The sequence below is a fragment of the Cnephaeus nilssonii genome (assembly GCF_951640355.1).
Source record: "Cnephaeus nilssonii genome assembly, chromosome: 10".
Taxonomy (NCBI): domain Eukaryota; kingdom Metazoa; phylum Chordata; class Mammalia; order Chiroptera; family Vespertilionidae; genus Cnephaeus; species Cnephaeus nilssonii.
The window spans coordinates 21,669,928-21,694,774 of NC_137081.1; the positions used below are offsets into that span (position 1 = coordinate 21,669,928).

Here is a 24,847-nt window from a genome sequence, read left to right on the forward strand (position 1 = left end):
TGACCCCCATCCTCATCCCACCCCAGAGTCTGAGGACCTGAGATACTTAAGAGGGACCTGTTTGTTACTTTCTACTTCAGTCTTAATATAGCTTTTGCAAGCCTCAGGTTCCAAACTGTGTGTCTCTACCCAGAAAAATAGAGATGCTCTTCTATCTCCCAGGAAGCACTCTGCAGCCCTTCTTCCATTCAGGGGTTTCTCACCCAGGCTCTCCTATTCAGTCTCAGCCAGCAAAACCTTTTCTTTTTTTGGAACCATTGCAGGGATCTTGCTCTCTTGAGAGAAGCCTTGAGTTCTCTTTCCCGCTTAGGTACAGACTGATTCTCAACCTGCTCCATTCCCTCTGACACCTGCACATTGCTACTCATTTAGAAAGCCTTTTCTAGGTGCTACAGTCAGGGAAGCTGTATTTTCAGTGACCTCTGCCTTCTTTCCAAAGACTTAGTTATCCCCAGGTGACTTTATAGGCTCTTCCCACTAGAGACATAAGGTACTAATATGCTTTGTGACCTCAGACGAGTCACATCACATTTCTAGACTTCTGCTTTTTCATTTGTAAAATATAGAGAGTTGAGCTGCATGATGTTTTTTCTAAGTTTTTAAAAATATGTTTTTATTGATTTTTTTTAGGAAGAGAAAAGGAGAGAGAGAGAGAGAGAGAGAGAGAGAGAGAGAGAGAGAGAGAGAGAGAGAGAGAGAAACATTGATGTGAGAGAGAAACATTGATGTGAGAGAGAAACATCAATCAGTTGCCTTCTGCATGCACCCTGACCAGGGACCAAACCCACAACCTGGGCACATGCTCAGACCAGGAATTCAATAGGCCATCCTTCAGTGCAAGGAGCAATGCTCAACCAACTGAGCCACACTGGCCAGGCTGCATGATGTTTTTATGGAGCATTAATCAAATGATTGCTTCAGAGATTCTTTTAGATGTTCACCAATGTCAACATTTTAACCTTATTAATTAAAAAGCACAACATTTCTATTCAAGTGTAGATACTTTGCTTATACAAAAGCATAGAGGTTTATGTTTCATGGGCTTTGCCAGTTTCTGAATGATTTGGTCAAGAATTGAGCATTTCCTATAGGGGCAAAGCTAGAATCTAAGTGGCTATCTATAAAATCTTCTAGTTCTTTTCAAGGGAAGTTTGTTGTTACTTACTAGGACAAATGAAGCAGGTCCTAAATTAGCATATATCATAAAGGAAGCACTCTTTTTTAGTAGGTAGAGAAAACTTAAAAATGCAGTTCTGAGACTTTGTAATTTATATGGTCCATTAAAACTCTCAGAATAACTGTTATGAAAAGGAGTATAAAATATGCTTTACCACATGAAGGTGAAGAAGATGGCTTATTTAGCTATGTACAACATGAAGTGTTGTAGACGAGACAAAAGAAACATTTCAGGAGCCCTAGCCAAGTAGCCCAGTTGATTAGAGTAACATCCCAATATGCCAAGGTTCTGGGTTTGATCTCTGGTCAGGGGACATAAAAGAATCAACCAATGAATGCTCAAATAAGTAGAACAACAATTCTCTCTCTCTCCTTTCCTCTCCCTCTCTAAAAATCAATTTAAAAAAAATAAAGAAAAGAAAAGACCCTAGCCAGTTTGGCTTAGTGGGTAGAGTATGGGCCTGCGTAACGAAGGGTTCCAGGTTCGATTCTGGTCAAGGGCACATACCTCAGTTGCAGGCTCAATCCCTGGCCCACGGCTCCGTGCAGGAAGCAATCAATGTATCTCTCTGTCTTTCTCTCTTCCTTCCATTCTCTCTAAAAATAAAGGAAAAGATATCCTCAGGGAGGATTAACAAAAAATTTTAAATATAAAATAAAGAAAGATTTCAAAGCTGGATAGTCTACATGGGAGCATAGAGAGGGCTCCCAGAATAGGGAAGTTAGGATGTTTAAGATGATTTTATCTGGAGAAGAGAAGACTAGGATGTAGAGATTCCAGATTCTGCAAAGGCAGCCAGCAAGATAGTGGTTTTTAATAATGAGGAGCTGAGCAGTGTGACATGAGGTTATCTTGTGGAATATGGGGTATTGGGAAAGAGAGGAGTATTTAGCAGAAAGACCTGGTTTAGCCCTCTCTGGAGATGGCTATGGGAAGCAGCAAAGGTTCTGGAATCAGACATACTTGGCTTCAAATTCTGAATCCCAATGTGATTTGAGGCGGGTTTCTTAGCCTTTCTAAGCCTTGTAGTCACCAAATTCAAATTAGAAGTAAAAGGAGCTACAGACTATATAGATGAAATGCCTGACACATAGTGGGCTGTCAGGAAACATTGGTTTCCTTCTCTTCCTCCCTTGTTCTGTTATTCTAAAATCACCAAGATTAACCCAGTCTTTTGCTCCTCCTTACTCCTTTAGGTGACTCTGGCGCCAGCTGGTGGAGCAGTGGGTGATGGCATCCCTGCTGCAAGGCCGTGAGTACCCCTGCAGAAGAGGGCTTGGGGAGACAGCCCAGGGACGGGGAGGACGCTGAACCCCTATTCAAGAGCTCCTCCTGGGTCCTCCACATCCCTGGTTGGCTATCCAGCCCCTGCTTCTCCTGGCCCAGGGCTACCCATCAGTCAAGATGTGCTGCTGATGCAGAAAGGTATGCTGATGCGCAAGGTGAGATCCAAAAACTGGAAGAAGCTAAGATTCTTCAGACTTCAGGAAGATGGCATGACTGTCTGGCATGCCCGGCAGGTCGGAGGCAGAGCCAAGGCCAGCTGTAAGTGACATGGATAGCTAAGGGTGGGCATATGGGTGGATATAATCCTGAGGAGCCCAGCATCTGATAGCAGGAGAGGGACCAGGGTCCTATGATGTTGCCTTGTGCTGTCCCACTTGTATCTATGCCTGAGCCTATTTGCCTCTTAAGGCTGTTGTTAGGATACAATCAATTATTGCATGTAAAGTACTTAGAAGAGTCCTGGCATATAACAAGGCTCAATAAATCATACATTATGTATCTTGTTATTTTTATTATAATAAGAGCATGATCTCAGGCATCTGACTGGCTGGATTAAAGCCCTGGCTCTGCCACTTTCTAGCTGAGTGGCTTTGGACAAGTTACTTAAACTAAGCTTCAGTTTCCTCATCTGTAAAATGGATGTTAAACAGTACCTGCCTAGTAGATTACAGGGACTCAATAAATTAATGTCTAAAGCATGACCTGGAACCAGATGCATTTAATAAATATTAGCCATTATGGTGAATATTTTAAAATGTCATAAATGCATCATAAGTGTGCATTCTATTGGCTGAACACTTTATGATCCCTCTAAAAATATGATCATAGGACGCATCTAAGGGAATTTGCTTTAGAGACATATCAAAGCTCACATTCCACACCACCTCCAGCTGAGGAAAGAGGGTGGGAGCATTTCTCTGGCTCCCTCCTATCTGGAAAGAGGAAACTCTCAAACCTGGAATGGAAGAATTGAAATTGGGCATATTATGCTTTGGTGTTACTGCTTCTACCCTGTAACTGTGCTTCCATTTGTCAGCCCCCCCAGTCCTTTTGTGATCACCATGTACACTGGCCATGTAAGGGACTATCCCTTATTGAAAATGAGGACACTGAGGATTAAGTTCTTTTGTCTGTGTCATACTGCCAGCTGAAAGCTGGAAGCCAGGTCTTGCCATTCCTAGCACAGGCCCCTTGCCATGCTGCCTATGAACACAGCAGTGATTCATGTGGAATCCTGAATCCCATGCGTCTGCATCTCCCTATACTAAAGCTTTTGGGTTTTAGCCTGTGGAGGTTGGGGTTCCTCCTCTCTATGGCTTCACAGAGAAGAAGGGAGTAATTAATGGTCTTTGATCATTAGCTCCTGCAATTTGGCGAACTCTCTTCCTCAGTCTTCCCACTTGTTTCTTCTCTGGCAGTCTCGATCTCTGACGTGGAGACAGTGCGTAATGGCCATGAATCTGAGTTGTTGCGCAGCCTGGCAGAGGAGTTCCCCCTGAAGCAGGGCTTTACCATCGTCTTCCATGGCCGCCGCTCCAACTTGGACCTGGTGGCCAACAGTGTGGAAGAGGCCCAGATCTGGATAAAGGGGCTCCAGCTATTGGTGGACTTTGTCACCAGCATGGACCAACAGGAGAGGCTGGACCAGTATCGGGCAGGATGGAGTCAGAGTGGGGGCCAGGGTCACTGAAAAGGCAGATGCTGCAGGGCTAGAGACAGGTGGGAGGGATTATAGGGTTAGGGAAGCCCAAGAGTCCAGATGTGGTGGGTAGGGGCAGTTCAGACCGATGTGAGACTGAGAATACTGAAGGAGGAATCGAGGTTTGAGATGGCAAAAGTATAGCCAGGCAGAGTTTGGGCATGCATCAGGCCTCCTGGGTTTGGGGGAAGGGACAGCAAGAGGCCAAGGGCCAAACAAGGTGCTGATCCTGAGAGCTGAACAGAAGATCCTAGTGGCATTAACTACCACAGGGGTGGGAAGCAATCCCTTCAAAGGCTTAGTGGTGTCAACTCCAAGTTTCCTAGATTGTATTCACCTTCTATGCTAGTTCTTTCATCCATTCATCCACTCATTCACCAGCTATTAAACAGAATGTATCAGGCACTATATGCCAGGCTGTAGGGGTACAAAGATAAATGGGACTCAGATATTGCTTTCCTTGGTGGAGAGGATGGGATTGTGTAAATAATCTAAGTACCATGGAACAGTTATGGTACTTAGATTATTTGAGGCTGTTCAAAGGAAGAAGTATTTAATTCTAGCTGAGAGGGTTCTGAGAAAGCTTTAGGGAGGAAGTAGTATTTTAGTGGAGCCTTGAAAATGAGTATAATTTGAACATTAAGAGAGGAGGTAAAGACACCCCTGCCTGAAGGAACAGCATGAGTAAAGGCCCAGAGATAGGAAATTGAGGTGCTGGAGAGCTGAGACATCACAGAGTGGGGAGTTGGGGTTCTGACTAAAGTGCAGAAAGGACAGAGATGTGTTGAGCAGACTGGGTTGGGTCCAGATTATGGGGGCACAGGAGATCTTAACCTCTATGTTAAGGAATCTGGACTTTCTCCAAAAAAAGAGGTACCTGCCGGCACCTGAGCCATGCAGGGATAAGATAGATAGGTTTTCGGGGGTGGGGGGGGGGTGGTATTCTAGAAGCTAATGTGGAAAATTCATTTGTGTGGGGGATAGACAGGCAGCAAAGATAGGGAGAGATGTCAGTGGATGAACATGTACACACATCTGCACATACAAACACACCACAGTGCTTTTGCCTTGACTCGGACCTGGATGGCTGAGTGACTGGTTCCAGCGTGGAGACAAAAACCAGGATGGTCGGATGAGTTTTCAAGAAGTCCAGCGGTTACTACGCCTGATGAATGTGGAAATGGAACAAGAATATGCCTTTCAGCTTTTCCAGGTGAGTCTTCCAGGAAAGGATTTGCGGAAACCAAATAAGGCCACATTCTCACTTGACCATAAGTACTCTGATCCTATCCAACAACATTCATTTATTGAATCTCTATTATGTGCCCTTAGCACTATGCGAGGTTCAATGGGAAGTGTAGGCCATGCTTCTTACTCTTCAGTCTTGTTGGAAAGATGATTTATAATCTTATAAAAGGTAAATGATAATATGTTATTATATCAGACCTCAAGGACCTCTCTGTCCATGGCCAGACTTTCACAGGGCTTAGAACAATAGAAAACTCCAACTAGAATGTGAATAAATAGAAGGAGGGGTATTTTGACCTTTGGGGATTTCAGTTCTTTCTAGTTGAAAATTTTTTCTAGTAGCAAATGGTATGGCTGAAATTTTGCTTTTCACTTATTGAAGTGACTTCTATGAACACCAAGTATCATGTATTCTGTGGAAGCATACTTGGATCTATCTGTCAATAAGACTGTCCTTATAAGACAAGTAAAGGCCATAAAAGTTGCTGTTAAAGTGTTTGTCCAATCTCCTCTAAACCCTTCTTGCAGGCAGCAGACACGTCCCAATCTGACACTCTGGAAGGACAAGAATTTATAGAGTTCTATAAGGCATTGACTAAGCGTGTTGAGGTGCAGGAACTGTTTGGAAACTTTTCGGCTGATGGGCAGAAGCTGACCCTGTTGGAATTTGTGGATTTCCTTCAAGAGGAGCAGAAAGAAGGAGACCATGCTTCTGACCTTGCTCTGGCACTCATCGACCGTCATGAGCCTTCAGAAAGTGGTAAGAGGACCAGAGCAGAGAGGCACCAGACAGGGGTCAGGGAAGGGGACCATGACCAGAAAGGTCCAGAGATCAGCAGCTTTCTGTCTAACTCAAGGAAGGCTGAGTCCACCCCTACCTCAGACCCCTGCCCAATCATCCTCATCTCATTCTGCCACTTCTCAAAGGAGTGCAGCCATTTCCATTTCTTGCCCAGATAAGACAGAAGTATCCTCTGTAATGCTAGATCTCTCACAAGACCCCCTTTCCTCCACCATGCTCATGTTGCACATCCTTCACTTGCTGAAAGTTCTTCCTGATATCAGCTTTTGGCCTCAGCGGAAATATAAAATACTTGGTCCTCTTGCTTTGGTCTCTTTTCCTCTAGTGCATATGATTCATTTTCCTCTAGTTCCCTTCATGGTTCCTGTTTGCTATCACTTTAAATGCTGGCTCTCTGCCCTTTCCTGGGCTTTCTCCAAGTTTACCAAATGGTTCTTGAAGTCTCTAAGTCCCTTAAAGTCCTAGGAAGCTAGTCAGCCCCTGGCTGAGGGGGATGATGATGAGGTCAGTCATTCGGCATTTATCAAACACAACTAAAATATGCCCTCTCGGCCCTCAAATTTTTCTCCTTGCCCTTTTAGTATACCTCTTCCTTTTCTCCATTCCCTTCAGAATGTGAGGAATTTACTAGTACATTATTAATAATACTAGAGGCCTGGTGCACAAAATTCATGCATGGATAGGGTCCCTAGGCCTGGCCCGCAATCAGGGCCGATTAGATTCCCCACCTCCCTGCCTCCTCCTTCCCTCGCTCCCTCAACGCCCCAGCTGCCGCTGGTCGCCCACCATGTTCCACGCTGCCCCCTGGTTGTCAGCGCATGTCATAGTGCATGATTGAACTCCTGGTCTCTCAGGTGAACTCCGGGGGGCGGGGGGGGGGGCGGGCCTGCATATTAGCCTTTTATATATATAGAAATTATTTACAAGGCACTTTCACGTGCCTTAACTTCATTTAGTTCTTACTACAATCTTTGAAAATCAAGATTGGGCTTTTGCCAAGTATTCCATAATGTGCCAATATCTCTACATGCCTTTCCTCTTCTAATCCTTACAATGACAGGTTGAAATAGGTTTTATTATTGAGTTAGTTGTACAAGAGAGAAAAACTGAGGTTTAGAACAATTAAATTACTTGCTTAAAGCCAACAGCTAATGAGAGGAGGAATTGGGATTCAAACCCAGGTCATCTGATTCTTACTTGGTACCTCTCTTGAGAATAAGGATTAGAGATGAGATGAGTGAGAGATGGACAAGTGACCCAGGTTTCCTAAGTCTCAATTCCCACTTCCTTTCATTGATTGATTGATTGATTCATTCATTCATTCTTTCACACTCTACTTCCGCTAGTGCTTATTGAATACCTAAATGTGGCAGGACTTATGGGCTAGGCACCAGAGATACAGGAGTAGGTCAAGACAAGGGCAATGTATTCATGGAACTTAGAGTCAAGTAGAAAGTGTTGAAATCAGTAATTACAGATTCATGTGGGTACTCAGAGAAGAAAGGGGACTGAAAGCAATCATTTCAGAAAACCACATAGAAGAGGAATGTCACAGGGTTAAGAAATAGGATCTTCTATTACATTTACTACATCCACTACATTTATTCTACCCTCCCCCTGCACTCAACTATCAGATGCTATACTCTGCCTGCTGGGTAATATCAGTCAAGAGACCTGGGCTCAAGTTCCCACTCTGCTTCTTACTGAGTAATCTTGGTTAAGTTGCTTAATCTGAGACTCAATTTTCTCATTTTTTAAATAATTGGTGATCAAATGTAATAATGCATATGAAAGTACCTGGCAGCTGTGGACTTAACCTATTGATCTGATGTATTACTGTAAAGAATGAAAGTTGCTGCCATTCTCCAGCATCTTCAGGCCTTATCAAATCTGGAACAAGAAACTGGGCATGAGAATCTAATTGTTCTGCCTTCCAAGGGACTCCCCCTACAGCAATGTTTCCCTCAGTGAAATTGCATAGCCCAGTGGTGTAGGGTGTGGCTCTGACACCTGGCTGCCTGGGTTCAAGTCCCTACACTTACTGGTTATGTACATGGGATAAGTTACCCAACCTCTCAAAACAGATTATATTACATCTACCTCATCATGTTGGTGAGAGCATTAAGAGAGATGTTGAATGTAACATCCTTTGTATAGAGCAAGTGCTCAGAAACTGTTAGTCATTGTTGTTGTAAATATATGAAGCCCATGCTGAAATGGGTGAGGGCTATGGAAGGGTGACAGGACCTGGCCCTTGAAGAAAGTGTGGTCCAAGGCAAAATACCGTATGGGAATTGACAATAGGAAAATAACCCTTAGATCATAGTTAGCAGCAGCTACACAGCCCAGGGAATAAAACAAAGATACCTTGGTCATGTTGCTAACAAGCCTTTGACTTTGATTCTCTCTGGGCCTCAGTTTCCCTATCTATAATATTACCCCTTCAAACTGAATATTGTGCTGCCCATTATGGTAGCCATGAGCACCATGTGACTGTTTAAATTTAAATGAACTAAAATCAAAATTTAAAATTCATTTCCTGCCCTGGAGGGTATGGTTCAGTTGGTTAAGTGTTCTCCCTTGCACCAAAAGGTTGCTGGTTCTTTCCTGACCGGATTGGCTCACTAGTTAGAGCATCGGCCGAGGACTGAAGTGTCTTGGGTTCGATTCCCAGTCAAGGGCATGTACCTCCGTTACGGGTTTGCACCCCATCCCTAGTTGGGATGCATGCAGAAGACATCCAGTCTGTGTGTCTCTTTCACATTGATGTTTCTCTCTCTTTTCTCTTCCTCCTCCCTCCCTTTCACTCTCTCTAAAATTCAATGGAAAAAATATCCTTGGGTGAGGATAAATTTTAAAAAGTTCGCTGGTTCAATTCCTGGTCAGGCAGGGCACATGCCCAGGTTGAGGGCTTGATCCTCAGCAGGAGAGTGCAGGAGGCAAATGATCGATGTTTCTCTCTCTCTTTTTCTCTCTTTCCCCCCTCCCTCTCCCTTCCCTTCTCTCTCTCAAATCAATAAAAACATATATTTAAAAATTTAGTTCCTCAGTTACACAGCTACATTTTAAGTGCTCAGTAGCCTTATGTGTCTAGAGGCTATCATATCGAACAGTGCAATTTCCATCATTGTAAAAAGTTCTATTGGACAGCATCGAACTAGAATGTTTGTAATTATTCCCCTTGTAGCTTTAACATTCTCTGAGGGTGGGGATGATTAAAATGATAGACACTGGATAGGGACAAGTTCAGGTTCTGGAGGCTGGGAGTGGACACCATATGACAGGCAGGACCCTGGAGAGGGGTGGGGTGGACTGGCTGTGGGTGTGCTGGGGTGCTCCCATTCAGAGTTCTCTCATTCCAGTGTTCCCCTACTCCACACCTTAGGCAAGCTGCGGCATGTGCTGAGCATGGATGGCTTCCTCAGTTACCTCTACTCGAAGGACGGAGACATCTTCAATCCATCCTGCCTCCCCATCTACCAGGATATGACTCAACCCCTGAACCACTACTACATCAACTCCTCTCACAACACCTACCTGGTGGGGGACCAGCTTTGTGGCCAGAGCAGCGTCGAGGGATATATACGGTGCAGTGGGGAGGAAGGGGGGAGGAATCAAGCTCATGAGAAGGGAACAACTGTGGGAAATTTAGGGGACTCTTAGTGGTAACAGGAATCAAAAATATGTTGTGAGGGGTGAGTTTGGGGGCTGAGGATCCTTGGATACCTGAGAGACTTGGAGGAAATACTGAAGACTGGTGGGAGAGTGGTATTAAAACCTGTGGGTAAATAGAGCTTCTCTCTTTCATAAGCTATGAAACTCTTTTTGAACTCAGGCCCTGACAGATTTATTTTAAATAAATAAATAAACTAAATGTTAAATGGAAGGCAGTGCAAGCATGTCAAACTCACAGCCAGCGGGCCACATGCCTCGTTTATTGAACAGCCGTGAGTTTTACATGCTTGCAGTAGAGCATAGGAGTTAAAAACATAGGTTCTGGAGTCAGACCATTTGAGGTCAAATCCTAACTACCTCACTGTTACTCTGGAGCTAAATATTTCACCTCCCTATGCCTCACTTTCCCCACTTGTGAAACAGAAATGATAACAGTGTCTATTCTGTGTAGGTTGTTGTGAGGATTCAATGATATAATCTGTGTCAATACCTAATAAATGGTAACTACTTTTATGGTGACCAATCATGCATTAGATAGAAAGTCAAGATATCTTTGCACTTACTACTGATCTAGTAGCTTCAGGGGATACAAAGATGAATGGAACATATAGTTTCTGCCCTAGGAAGTCCAGTAGAGAAAATAAATTTACTGAGAGTTTGAGTAACTCAGGTGTTGTATAATGAAATACAACCAGAACATCAGAGCATCATGAGGCAGTATGTGATGACTTACTAAGGAAAGATTGTGAGTTGGTTGGGAGTGAGGAGAAATGTTGGAGATCAGTGTGAGCTACAGCAGTGTTCCAGTGGGCAGAGAATGGTCTGGAGATGTAGCTTGAACAGGGATCTTGAGAGGTAAGTGCACTGTTCTCTCCATAGTGGGGAGAGGGTCCCCAGGTGGAAGACTAGACCTTGACCCCTCCTATCCCTGGGGGCTTGGGATTCTTGCAGGGCCCTGAAGCGAGGGTGCCGCTGTGTGGAGGTGGATGTATGGGATGGACCTAGTGGGGAGCCTGTTGTTTACCATGGACACACTCTGACCTCCCGTATCCTGTTCAAAGAAGTCGTGGCCACTTTAGCACAGTATGCCTTCCAGGTAGGAACACCAGGATGGGAATACTGTGAGGCAAGAGGATCTGAGGAAAAAGTGGCTGGGTCTGGGTCTGGGTCTAGAGAGGATGAAGGGACAAGGGGAGGTTAGGTCAAATGGCATTTGGTAAAAGAGATTTTAACCGTGAAGCATCAGGCAAATATTAAAAATTTATTGATTTTAGAGAGTGGGTGTTCAGAGAAGAAAGGGGGCTGAAACAATCCTATCTAATAAAAGAGAAACATGCAAATTGACCATACATCTGCCATACCCACAAGCCATGCCCACCAGCCAATCAGGAGCGAGCATGCACATTAACCCAGCCAAGATGGCAGCGGCCACAGAGCTGGAGCGAGCAGGAGGCTTGGGTTGCCCCTGGCGATGGAGGAAGCCAAGCTTCCCGCCCTGGCCCTGGCCTCCGCTCAAGACTACAAAGTTTCAATTATAGAAAATAAATAAATCCCAGATACCTGCTTCCAGCTGGCCCTGGCCTCTGCTCAAGGAGGCGCTGAAAAAAAAAGAAAAAAAGGAGGGGCTTGGAGCTTGGGTTGCTGGGGCCGTGGCCAGCCTGCAAACCACCACAGGCCCCTCACCCAGGTCACCCAATGCCCCAAGGGACCCCCACCCTTCATGGCAAATGAGTCAGCCCCCAACTGTGCACCAGGCCTCTATTTATACTAATAAAAGGGTAATATGCTAATTATACTGGGAGACCTTCCAGGAGACCTTCTGGACGTTCTTCTGGACAAAGCCATGGTGGCGGGGCTGAGATAGAGGTGGTTAGAGGCCAAGAGGGGAGGGCAATTGTGGGTGATCAGGCTATTGGGGGGTGGGGCCATTGGGGGTAAGCAGACCAGCAGGGGGCCAGTTGGGAGCAAGCAGGCCATCAGTGGGGGTCAGTTGGAGGTGATCAGGACAGCGGCGGGGGGCAGTTGGGGGCAAGCAGGCCAGTGGGGAGGGGAGGTGGGGGTGAGCAGGCCAGCAGGGGGAGCAGTTGGGGGTGAGCAGGCTGGCAAGGGAGGCAGTTGGGGGAGAGCACACCACATGGGGGGCAGATGGGGGAATCAGGCTGGTGGAGGGGCATTTGGGAACAAGCAGCTGGCGGCGGGGGGCAGTTGGGGGCAAGCAGGCCAGCAGGCAGAGTGGTTAGGGGCAATCAGGCAGACAGGCAGGCAGGTGAGCGGTTAGGAGCCAGCAGTCCCGGATTGCGAGAGGGATGTCCAACTGCCAGTTTAGGCCCAATCCCTGTAAAACGGCAGTAGGACATCCTTCAAGGGGTCCCAGATTGGAGAGGGTGCAGGCTGGACTGAGGAACACCCCCTTCCCCCATGCACAAATTTTGTGCACCGGGCCACTAGTCTATAATAATAAAAGCATAATATGCTAATTAGACCAGACATCCTGGATGACCTTCCGGACGAAGCTGGGGCTGTGAGGGAAGCCTGGATCCTGGGTGCCTGCTGGTGGCTGGAGGGAAGCCCGGGTTCTGGGTGCCAGAGGGAAGCCGGTGCTGGCAGCTGGGGGAAACAAGGCATACTCTTGCACGAGTTTTGTGTATCGGGCCTCTAATCATTTCAGAAAACCACACAGAAGAGAAATGTCACAGGGTTAAGAAATAGGATCTTCTATTCCCAGTGCAGGACCGTTTTACATCTATTACATTTATTCTACCCTCCCCTTGCACTCGACTATCAGAGAAGAGAGAGACATCCATTTTTTGTTTCACTTATTTATCCATTCATTCATTGGTTGATTCTTGTGTGTGCCCTGACCTGGGATTGGACCCACAACCTTGGTATATTGGGACGGCACTCTAACCAACTGAGCTACCCAGCCAGAGCAGCATCAGGCAAATATTAAGGGATTATTATGAGTAAGTGTTAGCTGTGTTATTAGTAATTAGTTATCATAGAGGTAATATCTAGAGATTATTCATTTCTAACAACTTCGTTACCTATCTGAGAGAGGACGTGGATAAGGAAATAGACAAAGTGGTGGGTAGGACTGGGGGATGATAGGAACCTGGAGATTAAAGCCTGAGAGTGTAACATGAGCATGTAACAAGGGGAGTGGCCTGGCCTACCCACCCTGAGCCTGAAAACCCTAACATCTCAAAGGAGCATGGGTTGGCTCTGGCACTTGTCTGAGATTGGGGGTTCCAAGAGTGACTTGTGTGTTTTTTTAAATTGGTTTTTCCATCTTTAAAAAAAAAAAAAAAAAAAAAAAAAAATATATATATATATATATATATATATATATATATATATATATATATATATTGATTTTAGAGAAGAAGGGAGAGGGAGAAATAGAAACATCAATGATGAGAGAGAATCATTGATCAGCTGTCTCCTGCATGTCCCACACTAGGGATCAAGCCTGCAACCTGGGCATGTGCCCTGACCGGGAATTGAACCATGACCTCCTGGTTCATAGGTCAATGCTCAACCACTGAGCTACACAGGCATGGCCCAAGAGTGACTTTTATTTATTTACTAGAGGCCCAGCGCAAAAAATTCATGTGTGGGTACAGTCCCTAGGCCTGGCCTGTGATCAGGGCCATGTTCCCTGGCTGCCTGCAGTTGGCCCCGCCCCCGTTGCCACCCACCCCGTTTCCTGTTCGCCATTGGGTGATCAGAGCCTCACAGCTGGGGGAAGGGACCAATAGGTTGGTCATTCTCGCCGGGTGCGCCCCCACCGTGGGTGGCCCTCTAAATGTGGGATGACTGGTGGGGCCGGGGCCTTGGCCTGGCGCCACCTGTATCCCCCGCCACCCACCCCTGGTTCCCTGTTTACTGTAGGGCGATTGGAGCAAAAGGTGATCAGTGAGCCTCATAGTGACTGGTCGAGTAGTCGTTCTGGTTGTTCTGCCATTAGGGTCAATTTGCATATTACCCTTTTATTATATAGGATTATTTTTTACACTTAAAATTTTTATTATGCTCATCATTTAATTGTCCCTTAATTTTTTCTTTTTAATTGAATTTATTGGGGAGACATTGGTTAATAAAACTATGTAGGTTTCAGGTGTATAGTTGTACAATACATTGTGCTGTGCATTCACCACCCTAAGTCAAGTCTCCTTCCATCACCATTTATCCCTCCCCCAACTCCCCTTTCTCTCTGGTAATCATCATACTGTTGTCTGTGTCTATGAGGTGTGTTTTTCTTTTTTGCTTAATCCCTTCACCTTTTCCACCCAGTTTCCCAACCCCCTCCCCTCTGACAGTGTTAGTCTGTTCTCTATCTATGAACCTGTTTCTATTTTGTTAGTTTTTTTTAAAAAATACATTTTATTGATTTTTTACAGAGAGGAAGAGAGAGGGATAGAGAGTTAGAAACATCGATGAGAGAGAAACATCGATCAGCTGCCTCTTGCACACCCCCTACTGGGGATGTGCCCGCAACCAAGGTACATGCCCTTGACCGGAATCGAACCTGGGGACCCTTGAGTCCGCAGGCCGACGCTCTATCTACTGAGCCAAACCGGTTTCGGCTATTTTGTTAGTTTTATTTTGTTCATTAGATTCCATACATGAGTGAAATAATATGGTACTTGTCTTTCTCTGACTGGCTTATTTCATTAGCATAATGCTCTCCAGGCCCATCCATGCTATTGCAAAGGATAAGATTTTCTTCTTTTTTACAGCCAAGTAGTATTCCATTGTGTAAATATACCACAGCTTTTTTATGCTCTCATCTACTGATATATACTTGAGCTGCTTCCAAATCTTGGACTATTGTAAATAATAATAAGAGAGGAATATAATGACCAACAGAATAACAACCGGATCACGGATCAGCAGGAGGGTGGGGCAGCAAGCTACAAGTGGGGAGTGGAGAGCTACAGGAGGGAGCAGGGCAGCAAGATATGAGGGGGGAAGGGAGGAGGGTGGGGGGATACAGGAGGGCAGCAGCGAGCTACTGGCTATAAGCAGGCAGTGAAGAGCTACAGGAGGGGGCAGGGCAGCAAGCAAGCAGGAGGCAGAGAGCTATAGGAGGGGGCATGGCAGCAATTATGAGGGGGGATGGGGGAGCTACAGGAGGGCGGGGCAGCAGGTGGAGAGCTACAGGAGGGTGGCAGGGAGCTACTGGTGCACGGATTTGTGCGCAGGGCTACTAGTTGTAAATAATGCTGTAATGAACAAAGGGGTGCATATATTCTTTTGAATCAGTGTTTCGGGTTTCTTTGGTTATAGTCCCATAAGTGGAATTGCTGGGTCATAAGGCAGTTCCACTTCTAATTTTTTGAGATAACTCCATACTGCTTTGCACAGTGGCTGCACCAAGAGTGACTTTTAGATGTGAGATGGGCTCCAGACCCAGCAAGACCTCCTTGAGGCCTAGAATGGGGTTGGAGGAGTTTAGCAATCAGGGTACTCAGTTGAGTGAGCAATTAGGTGAGCCTGGAGAAGCAAGGAGGTTATAGGCATTAGAACTCTGGCTTCAGAGTCCTCTTCCATCACTTCAGACATCAGACTATCCAGTCATCTTGTCCCTGGAGAACCACTGCAGCTGGGAACAGCAGGAGATCATAGCACACCATCTGACCGAGATCCTGGGGGAACAGCTGCTGAGCACCACCTTGGATGGGCAGCTGCCCACTCAGCTGCCCTCACCGGAGGTAGGGACCCTGTTCCCCCAGCCCAAGCTCTTCTGTAGCTTCCATATCCCCCCACTTTGGCTCCTTCCTCCATGTTGGTGCCTTCTCACTCTCAGATGGACCATTTTGCTCTTCATATCCTTGGAGACAACTTTAATTTTCTAAAAAATCTAATTAAACAGAGTTCTCTAAATTTTAAATCAGTTTTACTTATATTTAGTTTTTCATTGGGAGTATCTTAATTTTTTTCCTGAAAGTTCATAATTGTTGGAGTCTATGCCAACAATAAAGAGAAAGGGAAATCCCCCCCACCATAATGACTTTCCTAATAATTGCTGTTAATAGATTTTAAATACTTCTATAAACATATGTGTATACACTCATATTTTTTAAATTTAATAAATCTTTATTGTTCAGATTATTACAATTGTTCCTCTTTTTTCCCCCATAGCTCCCCTCCACCCGGTTCCCACCCCACCCCATGCCCTTACCCTTCTCCCACTGTCCTCATCCATAGGTGTACAATTTTTGTCCAGTCTCTTCCTGCACCCCCACACCACTTTTCCCCCGAGAATTGTCAGTCCACTCCTTTTCTATGCCCCTGATTCTATTATATCAGTGATGGCGAACCTATGACACGCGTGTCAGCACTGACACGCGTAGCCATTTCTGATGACATGCGGCCGCCTCAGCGGCCGCATGCCTGAGGATGAAACATTTGCGAAATAATGTTTTTCCTCAAAGTGACACACTACCCGAGTTATGCTCAGTTTTTTGGCGAAGTTTGACACACCAAGCTCAAAAGGTTGCCCATCACTGTATTATATTCACCAGTTTATTCTGTTCATCAGATTTTTTTATTCACTTGATTTTTAGATTCACTTGTTGATAGATATGTATTTGTTGTTCATAATTTTTATCTTTACCTTTTTCTTCTTCTTTCTCTTCTTAAAGGATACCTTTCAGCATTTCATATAATACTGGTTTGGTGGTGATGAACTCCTTTAGCTTTTTCTTATCTGTGAAGCTCTTTATCTGCCCTTCAATTCTGAATGATAGCTTTGCTGGGTAGAGTAATCTTGGTTGTAGGTTCTTGCTATTCATCACTTTGAATATTTCTTGCCAGTCTCGTCTGGCCTGTATAGTTTCTGTTGAGAAATCAGCTGGTAATCGTATGGGTGCTCCCTTGTTGGTAACTAACTGTTTTTCTCTTGCTGCTTTTAATATTCTCTCTTTGTCTTTTGCCCTTGGCATTTTAATTATGATGTGTCTTGGTGTGGTCCTCTTTAGGGTTCTCTGCGCTTCCTGGACTTGTAAGTCTATTTCTTTCACCAGGTGGGGGAAGTTTTTGGTCATTATTTCTTCAAATAGGTTTTCAGTATCTTGCTCTCTCTCTTCTTCTGGCACCCCCTAATTCTGATGTTGGTACGCTTGAAGTTGTCCCAGAGGCTCCTTACACTATCTTCATATTTTGGTTTCTTTTTGCTTTTTGCTGTCCGGTTGGGTGTTTTTTGCTTCTTTGTATTTCAAATCTTTGACTTGATTCTTGCGATCATCTAGTCTGCTGTTGGATCTCTGTATATTAATTTTGATTTTAGTCAGTATATACTTAATTTCTAGTTGGTCCTTTTTCATAACCTTGAGAGTTTCACTAAATTCATCGGCCTTTTCTAGAAAATTCTTGAAAAACCTTATAACGGTGGTTTTGAACTCTATATCCAGTAGTTTGCTTTCCTCCATTTCTTTCATTTGTGACCTGTTTCTTTGTCTCCGCATTTTGGCTACTTCCCTGAGTTGATAGAGTGGCTTTGTGTGCTAGGTGTCCTATAGGGCCCAGTGGCTCAGCCTCCCCAGTTACCTAAGGAGGACACTCTTGGTGCACCCCTTTGTGGGCTGTGTGCACAGTCTTATTGTAATTAAGCCTTGATTGTTGTTGGTATCACTGGGAGAAATTGACCTCCAGGCCAATTGGCTGTGAGGATTAGCTGTGTCTATGCTGGGAGAACTTCTGTGCTGGAGACACCCTTATGAGGCAAGTCTTGCTTCAGTGGGGCTTTGGTGCTCACTGAGTCTGCCCCCTGAGTGTGTCCCTTATGGATCTGAGGAGTTGTAATCTAGATGGTCCTACTCTGATCCCTGGGTACACTGGTTCTTGGATCTCCAAGGAGGTGCTACCATATTTTCTGGCATATAAGACGACTGGGCGTATAAGACGACCCCCAACTTTTCCAGTTAAAATATAGAGTTTGGGATATACTCGCCATATAAGACTACCCCTCTTCCAATGCACACCAAATAAAAATTTAAAAAACATCAGATTTGATTTCAATATGGTAATTTTAATTCAAATGCTTATGACATGCAGGTATTTAGCAGAAAAACTGTCACTTATAAACATAAGGCTGTTTGTCATCAAACATGTAAACATAAAACAGTGCAAGTGGATTAAACTTTTCCTAATTCACTCTAAAGCTGAAAGGAAGGATAAGACAATAAACCCATGGGAGCTGCCATGCTGTTTGTTTTCTAAGCTGTCAACCAAACTGGAACTGATGATGATAGGAGGAAGATAACAAACAATAGAGAGAGAGCAAGTGCCGGGCAAGTCCCTGGTGAGTTAGCAACGCCGCTTCACTGCAGTCCTCAGGAGCGAGATCTGAGAGGCAGAGAAGGAGGTACGGTAATAGGATACAAGGGCGGGCCAGATGGGTGAAAGAGGCATGTTTTTCTGGGCACAGCTCTATCTCTTTTTTCCATATCCCGGGCGTCCTGGACGCCTGCAGCTTGCTACGCCCTTCACTTACACCTTCCCGGTGAGGCGCCCCCTCACCTTGTCATCGGGACCGCGTTAAGTCACTTCTTTCCACGAATCCTGGTGAGTGGATTTTCTTCTACCATACTTGTACAGCGCCGCCCTTGCTGCTTTCATATGGTTGCCGCATATGGTGGGGGGCAGCTCAAAAACGGCTGCGGCCGCATCTCCATCGTATGCGGTGAGCACCCGGCCACACTCCATTCATTTCAATGGAGCCGGATGGAGACCGTATGTGGCACAAAAAGGAGCCGACCGGAGACACTTGCGGTCTCTATCCGGCTCCATTGAAATGAATGGAGTGCGGCCGTTTTTGAGCTCCCCACACCGTATGCGGTGACTACAGATTCTCCAGTCCAGCTCGGAAGTTTCAGCACCTGCCCTCTAAGATGACACCTGGCATATAAGACGACCCCTGACTTTTGAGAAGATTTTCCTGGGTTAAAAAGTCATCTTATACGCCGGAAAATACGGTAATTTAGCCTCTGCCTAAGGCCACCCAGCAGAAGCTATGGAGAGATCTGCAGATTCCTCTTCTTTGTTTGGGTTTTGGAGGTGCCTAGATGAGGCCCAGCTGTGAAGCAATGCAAGCTGCTGTGGGGCCTTGGGCCTTCTTTTGGATGTTCTGGGTCTCTCTGCCTCAGCTGCAGTTTGTTAGGTAAGTTTAGATTTCAAAGGACCAGGCCATTCATATGCAAAAGCCTCTGCGCATAGCTTGGATGGGGCGGAGTCTCAGGGCAGAGCAAACAGTAATGGCTTCCCATCAGCCCTGCCCTAAGAGGCCCCCGGGTCTCAGTGTCCCTTGGTAATCGCTGCAAGCACCTCTGAGAGAAAGCTGCCCTCGAGTTCCGCCCGCTGCCAGACAGTCCAGTTTCTCCCCGTATGAGTCTGGGTCCCCAGAGTCTCGCCCGGAACTGGAGTTCAGAGCAGTTGGGAGCTTGTGTCTCCCTCCCGATGAAAAAGCCAGCCGCATACTCAGTTGCCAGCCCTCTCCGCATGCGCGCGCCTCCATACCTCTGCACTTCACTTCCGCAGCTCTTCTGAGTCTCAGTGTGCTTTTCTCTTCCCTTCTAGTTGTAGAATTTCCATTTATCCAGCCTTCCTGTGGTTCTGGATGATGTCCGTTTTGTCTTTTAGTTGTAGTTTTGAAGTTGTTGTGTGAGACAGCAAGTTCAGGTGTTTACCTATGCCTCCATCTTGGCTTCTCCCCTCTTATAATATTCTTTATATTTTCATGTAAATCTTTAATCAATGAGGAATCTTTTTTTTAAATATATTTTATTGATTTTTTACAGAGAGGAAGGGAGAGGGACAGAGAGTTAGAAACATCGATGAGAGAGAAACATCTATCAGCTGCCTTCTGCACACCTCCTACTGGGGATGTGCTCGCAACCAAAGTATATGCTCTTGACTGGAATCGAACCTGGGACCTTTCAGTCCGCAGGCCGACGCTCTATCCACTGAGCCAAACCAGTTAGGGCCAATGAGGAATCTTTATGTGTCAAATGTGAGGTAGGGATATTTATTTATTTATTTATTTATTTATTTATTGTTAATTCTCACCCTAGGATATTTTCCCATTGATTTTTAGAGAGAATAGGAGAGGGAAAGACAGAGAGAAATATCGCTGTGAGGGAAACATGATTGGTTGCCTCCTGCACATGCCCCGACCAGGGCCTGGGCCAGGGAGGAGCCTGCAACTGAGGTACACACCCTTGACTGGAATCGAACCCAGGACTCTTCAGTCCACAGGCCGGGGCTCTATCGACTGAGCCAAACCGGCTAGGGCTCCATTGATTTTTAGAAAGAGTGGAAGGGAGGGGAAGAAACACACACAGAGAGAGAAATATCAATGTGAGATCGATTGCCTCCCACATGAGCCCTGACCAAGGCTGGGGATCGAGCCTGCATTCAAGGTTCATGCCCTTGACCAGAATTGAACCTGGGACCCTTCAGTCTGCAGGCTGACACTCTCTCCACTGAGTCAAACCAGATAGGGTCCCCATTTATTTTTTCCATATGGATAGAGATGTTACCAGTTTGCTTTTAACAAAACAAAATTCCTACTGTATGTATCAAGCAGCCTTCCTGTGGGAACTTCTGACTACTCACTCACTCACTTCTGTTGCCTTTGATGTGGCCCTGTAAGAGTAATAGGACCTGCATGGTCCCCAGAAGAGTCCCAGAGCAGACAGGTAGCCAAACCCCTTCATTTTTGTGCCCTAGGAGCTTCGGAAGAAGATCCTGGTGAAGGGGAAGAAGTTACAAACGCTTGAGGAGGATCTTGAAGAAGAGGAAGAGCCAGAGACTGAACTAGAAGGGGAGCAGGAGCCTGAGCTGGAAACCCAGTTTGAGTCTGAGACCCAGGAGCTGAGCCCTCGCAGCAAGGACAAAAATGAGAAGGTAGGCCAGAGGAGTGGTCTTTGCTCTGGCATTTGGTTTGACTATCACAAGCTGAGAGCCTATGTGTGAAGAGACTAGAGCCAGGAGGGTAGAGAGCCAAGGAGCAAAATGCCCCTTTGCCCCAATGAAAGAGGCATACTTGGCATCAGTATATATTGCCATATATACTAGTAGATATATTGCAATGGCTGTCCAACTTCTTTGGGCCATGAAATCTTTTTAACAAATATATTTTTATTGATTTCAGAAAGATAGGGAGATAGAAACATCAATATTGAGAATCATTGATTGGCTGCCTCCTGCACGCCCCCTGCTGTGGATTGAGCTCACAATCTGGGCATGTGCCCTTGATTGGAATTGAACCTGGACCCTTCAGTCTGCAGGCCAACGCTCTATCCACTGAGCCAAGCCAGCTAGGGCCATGAAATCTTTTTTAATGAAATCTTATCTGGAATCTCAGTATATAAAATAGATAAATGCAGAGCCATCCTAATTGATATGCCCATTTGGCTCTATCCTTGGTCTCCCAGATAACTCTGGAGACATCTTTGTACTTCTCAGTCTCCTCAAAGGCAAGTTTGAAAGTGACTGATAGGTGTGTGTGCAGCATTATTATATTGAGTAAGTAGGGCTTATTGGAGTGACTGCTGTGACCTCAACTAAAGTGAGCTTAGTTAGAGAAAGCTTCTTGGAAAAGATGAGTCTGAGGTAGGCCAAAAATGCCAAAGAGAAGGAGCAGGAAGAGGTAGGGATGGTGAAGACTGTGAGAAGGCTGTGCCTGAGTGGTCCATTTCCCTGTGGGGAAGGAGTGTCATTTGTGGGACCATCAAGATCCTGCATTTCTCCTGTGCATTTGCTTGGCTCAGCTGACTGAATCCTAGCTTATACTATTCCCTCTGGGGCTCTGGTGTCTAACTTGCTGCCATACCCAGGGATGGAAATGGGAATCCAGAAGACAAATCTAAAGGTAGTACTCTGGGACCCTCACATCCTCCCAGGTGTGACTTACATAACCATTTGCATACCTATATCTATCTGGGTTCATGTACATTTTGACCAAAAATAATTGTTTTAAAAGACGAAAGACAGGGAGGATGATACCTGTTTAAAAATAACAATAAAATTTAAAAACTGTTTCCCAAAAAGTAAAACAGAACAGACTCTTCAAACCCAAAGGAAACTAATCCCATCAGTATATGTAGATTGCTTTTATTCCCATTCCCATCCCCAGGTTGTGATGTGCCCGCTGCTTTGTTCATCTATCTGTTGTCAGATTATGGTCCAGGCTCCTCTTCCCAAGCCTGGGCTCCCTCTCTTTTCCAAGCAGGTGAGGCAGGAGGGATAATGCAGTGGGGAGGTATTGGGCAGAGGCTTAGGTTGGGTGGGGAAGTTCAGATCTTGGTTATTGGCTTCTTCCCTCTCAGATTGCTGATGGTTTGATTCCATCACCTTCTTTCTCCTTTTCCAGAAATCCAAGGCCATCTTGTGTCCATCCCTCTCTGCCCTGGTTGTCTATACAAAGACTGTTTCATTCTACAACTTCACTCATTCGAGGGAGCACTACCGCTTTTATGAGTTATCATCTTTCTCTGAAACAAAGGCCAAGAACCTCATCAAGGAGACTGGTCAGGACCAAAAGGGAGGGGCAGGGAAGAAATGGGATGGGTAAGGTCAGGCCTGATGGGCAAGCTGATGAGTTCCAAGAAGACAAGGGAGCTAAGGAGGGATCAGGGAGCTAAGAAACTTCTCAGAGTAGGCATGGGGACAGGAGTTATAGTGGGCTCAAAGCTCTAGGGAGAAGCTGGGGAGAAGACTGAAGTTGGTGGGACGAGGGGTGGGGGAGCATCCACTACACTTCCAATTCTCTACCTACACCCTTTTTACAGGCAATGAGTTTGTGCAGCATAACGCCTGGCAGTTGAGCCGTGTGTATCCCAGTGGTCTGAGGACAGATTCATCCAACTACAACCCTCAGGAATTCTGGAATGCAGGCTGCCAGATGGGTGAGGGGGCAGTAGGGCCAGTGAAGGGGGAATGGGAGAGCAACAAGTTGGCAACAAGATCCTGGGTGGCTGTAGGGCCAGGGAATGCTCCAAGAGTGCTAGGCTGAGAACGATATCTATGGAGGTATTCCCAGCAGGCCCTTTATACCGAATATATCTTTTATAACTCCCTGAGAGGCTAAATGGCCTCCAAGGTGAATTCTTCCCTTCTCTTATTTTGGGGCCCTTAGTGGCTATGAATGTGCAGACTGCGGGGCTTGAGATGGACATCTATGATGGGCTTTTCCGCCAGAATGGTGGCTGTGGCTACGTGCTGAAGCCAGACTTCCTACGTGATACCCAGAGTTCCTTCCAACCGGAGAGGCCCATCAGCCCGTTCAAAGCCCAGACCCTCCTAATCCAGGTATAATGGGAAGTAAAAATACTGGGAAGAAATTTGGGATATCTGGGATAGGAGCAGGGGGAAGAGGTGGCTAGGCCTGACAGGAGTGTAATGGGTAGAAAGTTCCTTGTGAGATGCAGGCTAGCCTGATTGTTAATAGCATGGACTTTGGAGCCAATTGCCTACGTTCAAACCCTACTAGCTGTGAAATTGTTGGGCAAGTTTCTTAACCTTAGTTTCCTCACCTGCAAAATAGGGGTAATACTACTAGCTACCTCACAGGGTTGTGGTGATTAGTTAAAACGAAGTGCTTACAACAATGCCTGGTGCACAGTAAATGCTATAGAAGGGGTTGCTGTCACTAATATACCTTTCAAACCTTGTTCAACTTCTGCTTGGATGTATTTTAAATTGCACATAGATTACTAGAAGAAAATCTATTACCCATGGAGGATTGGCTTTGCAAACCCAAAGCTAGAGCACCAAGTCCTGCATTTCTCTTTTCCCTAAGTTTTTCCCCCTTCCCCTGGGGTGAGAACTGGAGTGGGGCTGCTGAGCATAAACTATTGCAGGTGATCAGTGGTCAACAACTCCCCAAAGTGGACAAGACCAAAGAGGGATCCATTGTGGATCCACTGGTGAGAGTGGAGATCTTTGGTGTTCGCCCAGACACAGCCAGGCAGGAGACCAGCTATGTGGAGAATAATGGTGAGACTGGGCAGTGCTGGGGGTCAGGGGGGTGGGGAGGAGCATGACTGTTACTTTCCTAACATCCTGCCCTTCATTCAGTATAGTCCATGTCACCACCATCCTGCCCCCACCTCCATGGGAGGCAGTGTGGAACAGGACAAAGAATCAGGGCTTGGACCATCTTCAGTCTGAATCCTGGCCTCTCAATTATAAGGTCCAGTCACCACAGCAAATTGCTTACCCACTCAGAGCCTCAATTTCCTCACCTGATTGCTATGAAAATTAAGTAAGAGCACACAGGGAAAGTAATCCAGAATGCACGTCCCCCCCAAAAGTCAACAATGTCTGTTCCTTTATTCCCTCCCACATTCACCCTTCTTCCACCCCAGGTTTTAATCCATACTGGGGGCAGACACTATGCTTCCAGTTGCTGGTACCTGAGCTGGCCATGCTGCGTTTTTTGGTAATGGATTACAACTGGACATCCCGAAATGACTTTATCGGTCAGTACACTTTGCCTTGGACCTGCATGCAACAAGGTGAGCCTGTCCTTCCACCCCTGGCCAAACCCCCTTACTTTGGCTGCCTTCCTAATGCTTTCCTCCTATGCCTTTCCAGGTTACCGCCACATACACCTGCTCTCCAAGGATGGCACCAGCCTCCACCCAGCTTCCCTCTTCGTGCACATCTGCATGCTGGAAGGGCTGAGGGAGGAGGTTGAATCTTAAGGTGGGCACTTCATCGGAAGGGTGGGTGTACTTGCTTCAGATGGTAAGAGAAACCTGGAAGGATGCTCCAGAAAGCAGAGGTGATGAAAACCAAGCATGGTTGTGCGTTCCTAAGCATAAAGTTACCTCACCCTTCCTAACAAGCAAATCTAGGGCCTGATTTTTCACCTGCTTTCTCTTTCCTTTCTTCATTTTCACAAACTTTTGGTATCTTTCCTGCCCTTCCCTTTTGCGTACTCTATCCTGGA

The 24,847-nt window shown here is 45.8% G+C and overlaps 2 protein-coding genes across 2 annotated transcripts in view; both read left to right on the top strand.

Moving 5' to 3' along the window:
• STK36 (serine/threonine kinase 36) overlaps nucleotides 1-24,847 on the top strand; it is a 137,694-nt gene that overhangs the window by 57,033 nt on the left and 55,814 nt on the right. The gene's annotated exons all lie outside the window — the stretch shown is intronic.
• Nucleotides 1,788-24,681, top strand: PLCD4 (phospholipase C delta 4). Its single transcript, XM_079782572.1, has 16 exons — nucleotides 1,788-2,429; nucleotides 2,564-2,722; nucleotides 3,883-4,111; nucleotides 5,247-5,376; nucleotides 5,940-6,171; nucleotides 9,599-9,800; nucleotides 10,840-10,984; nucleotides 15,450-15,602; nucleotides 20,620-20,796; nucleotides 22,028-22,123; nucleotides 22,265-22,421; nucleotides 22,683-22,799; nucleotides 23,030-23,202; nucleotides 23,754-23,889; nucleotides 24,261-24,410; nucleotides 24,490-24,681. The coding sequence occupies exons 1-16, from the start codon at nucleotides 2,408-2,410 to the stop codon at nucleotides 24,597-24,599; spliced, it is 2,388 nt and encodes a 795-aa protein (XP_079638698.1). The 5' UTR covers nucleotides 1,788-2,407; the 3' UTR covers nucleotides 24,600-24,681.

Excerpts from the sequence above, each read along its gene's own strand:
- PLCD4 (XM_079782572.1), top strand. The coding sequence starts at position 2,408 with ATGGCATCCCTGCTGCAAGGCC. Across the intron at positions 22,422-22,682 it reads GAACCTCATCAAGGAGACTG|GCAATGAGTTTGTGCAGCAT; the intron begins GTCAGGACCAAA and ends CCCTTTTTACAG. Across the intron at positions 23,890-24,260 it reads CAGCTATGTGGAGAATAATG|GTTTTAATCCATACTGGGGG; the intron begins GTGAGACTGGGC and ends CTTCCACCCCAG.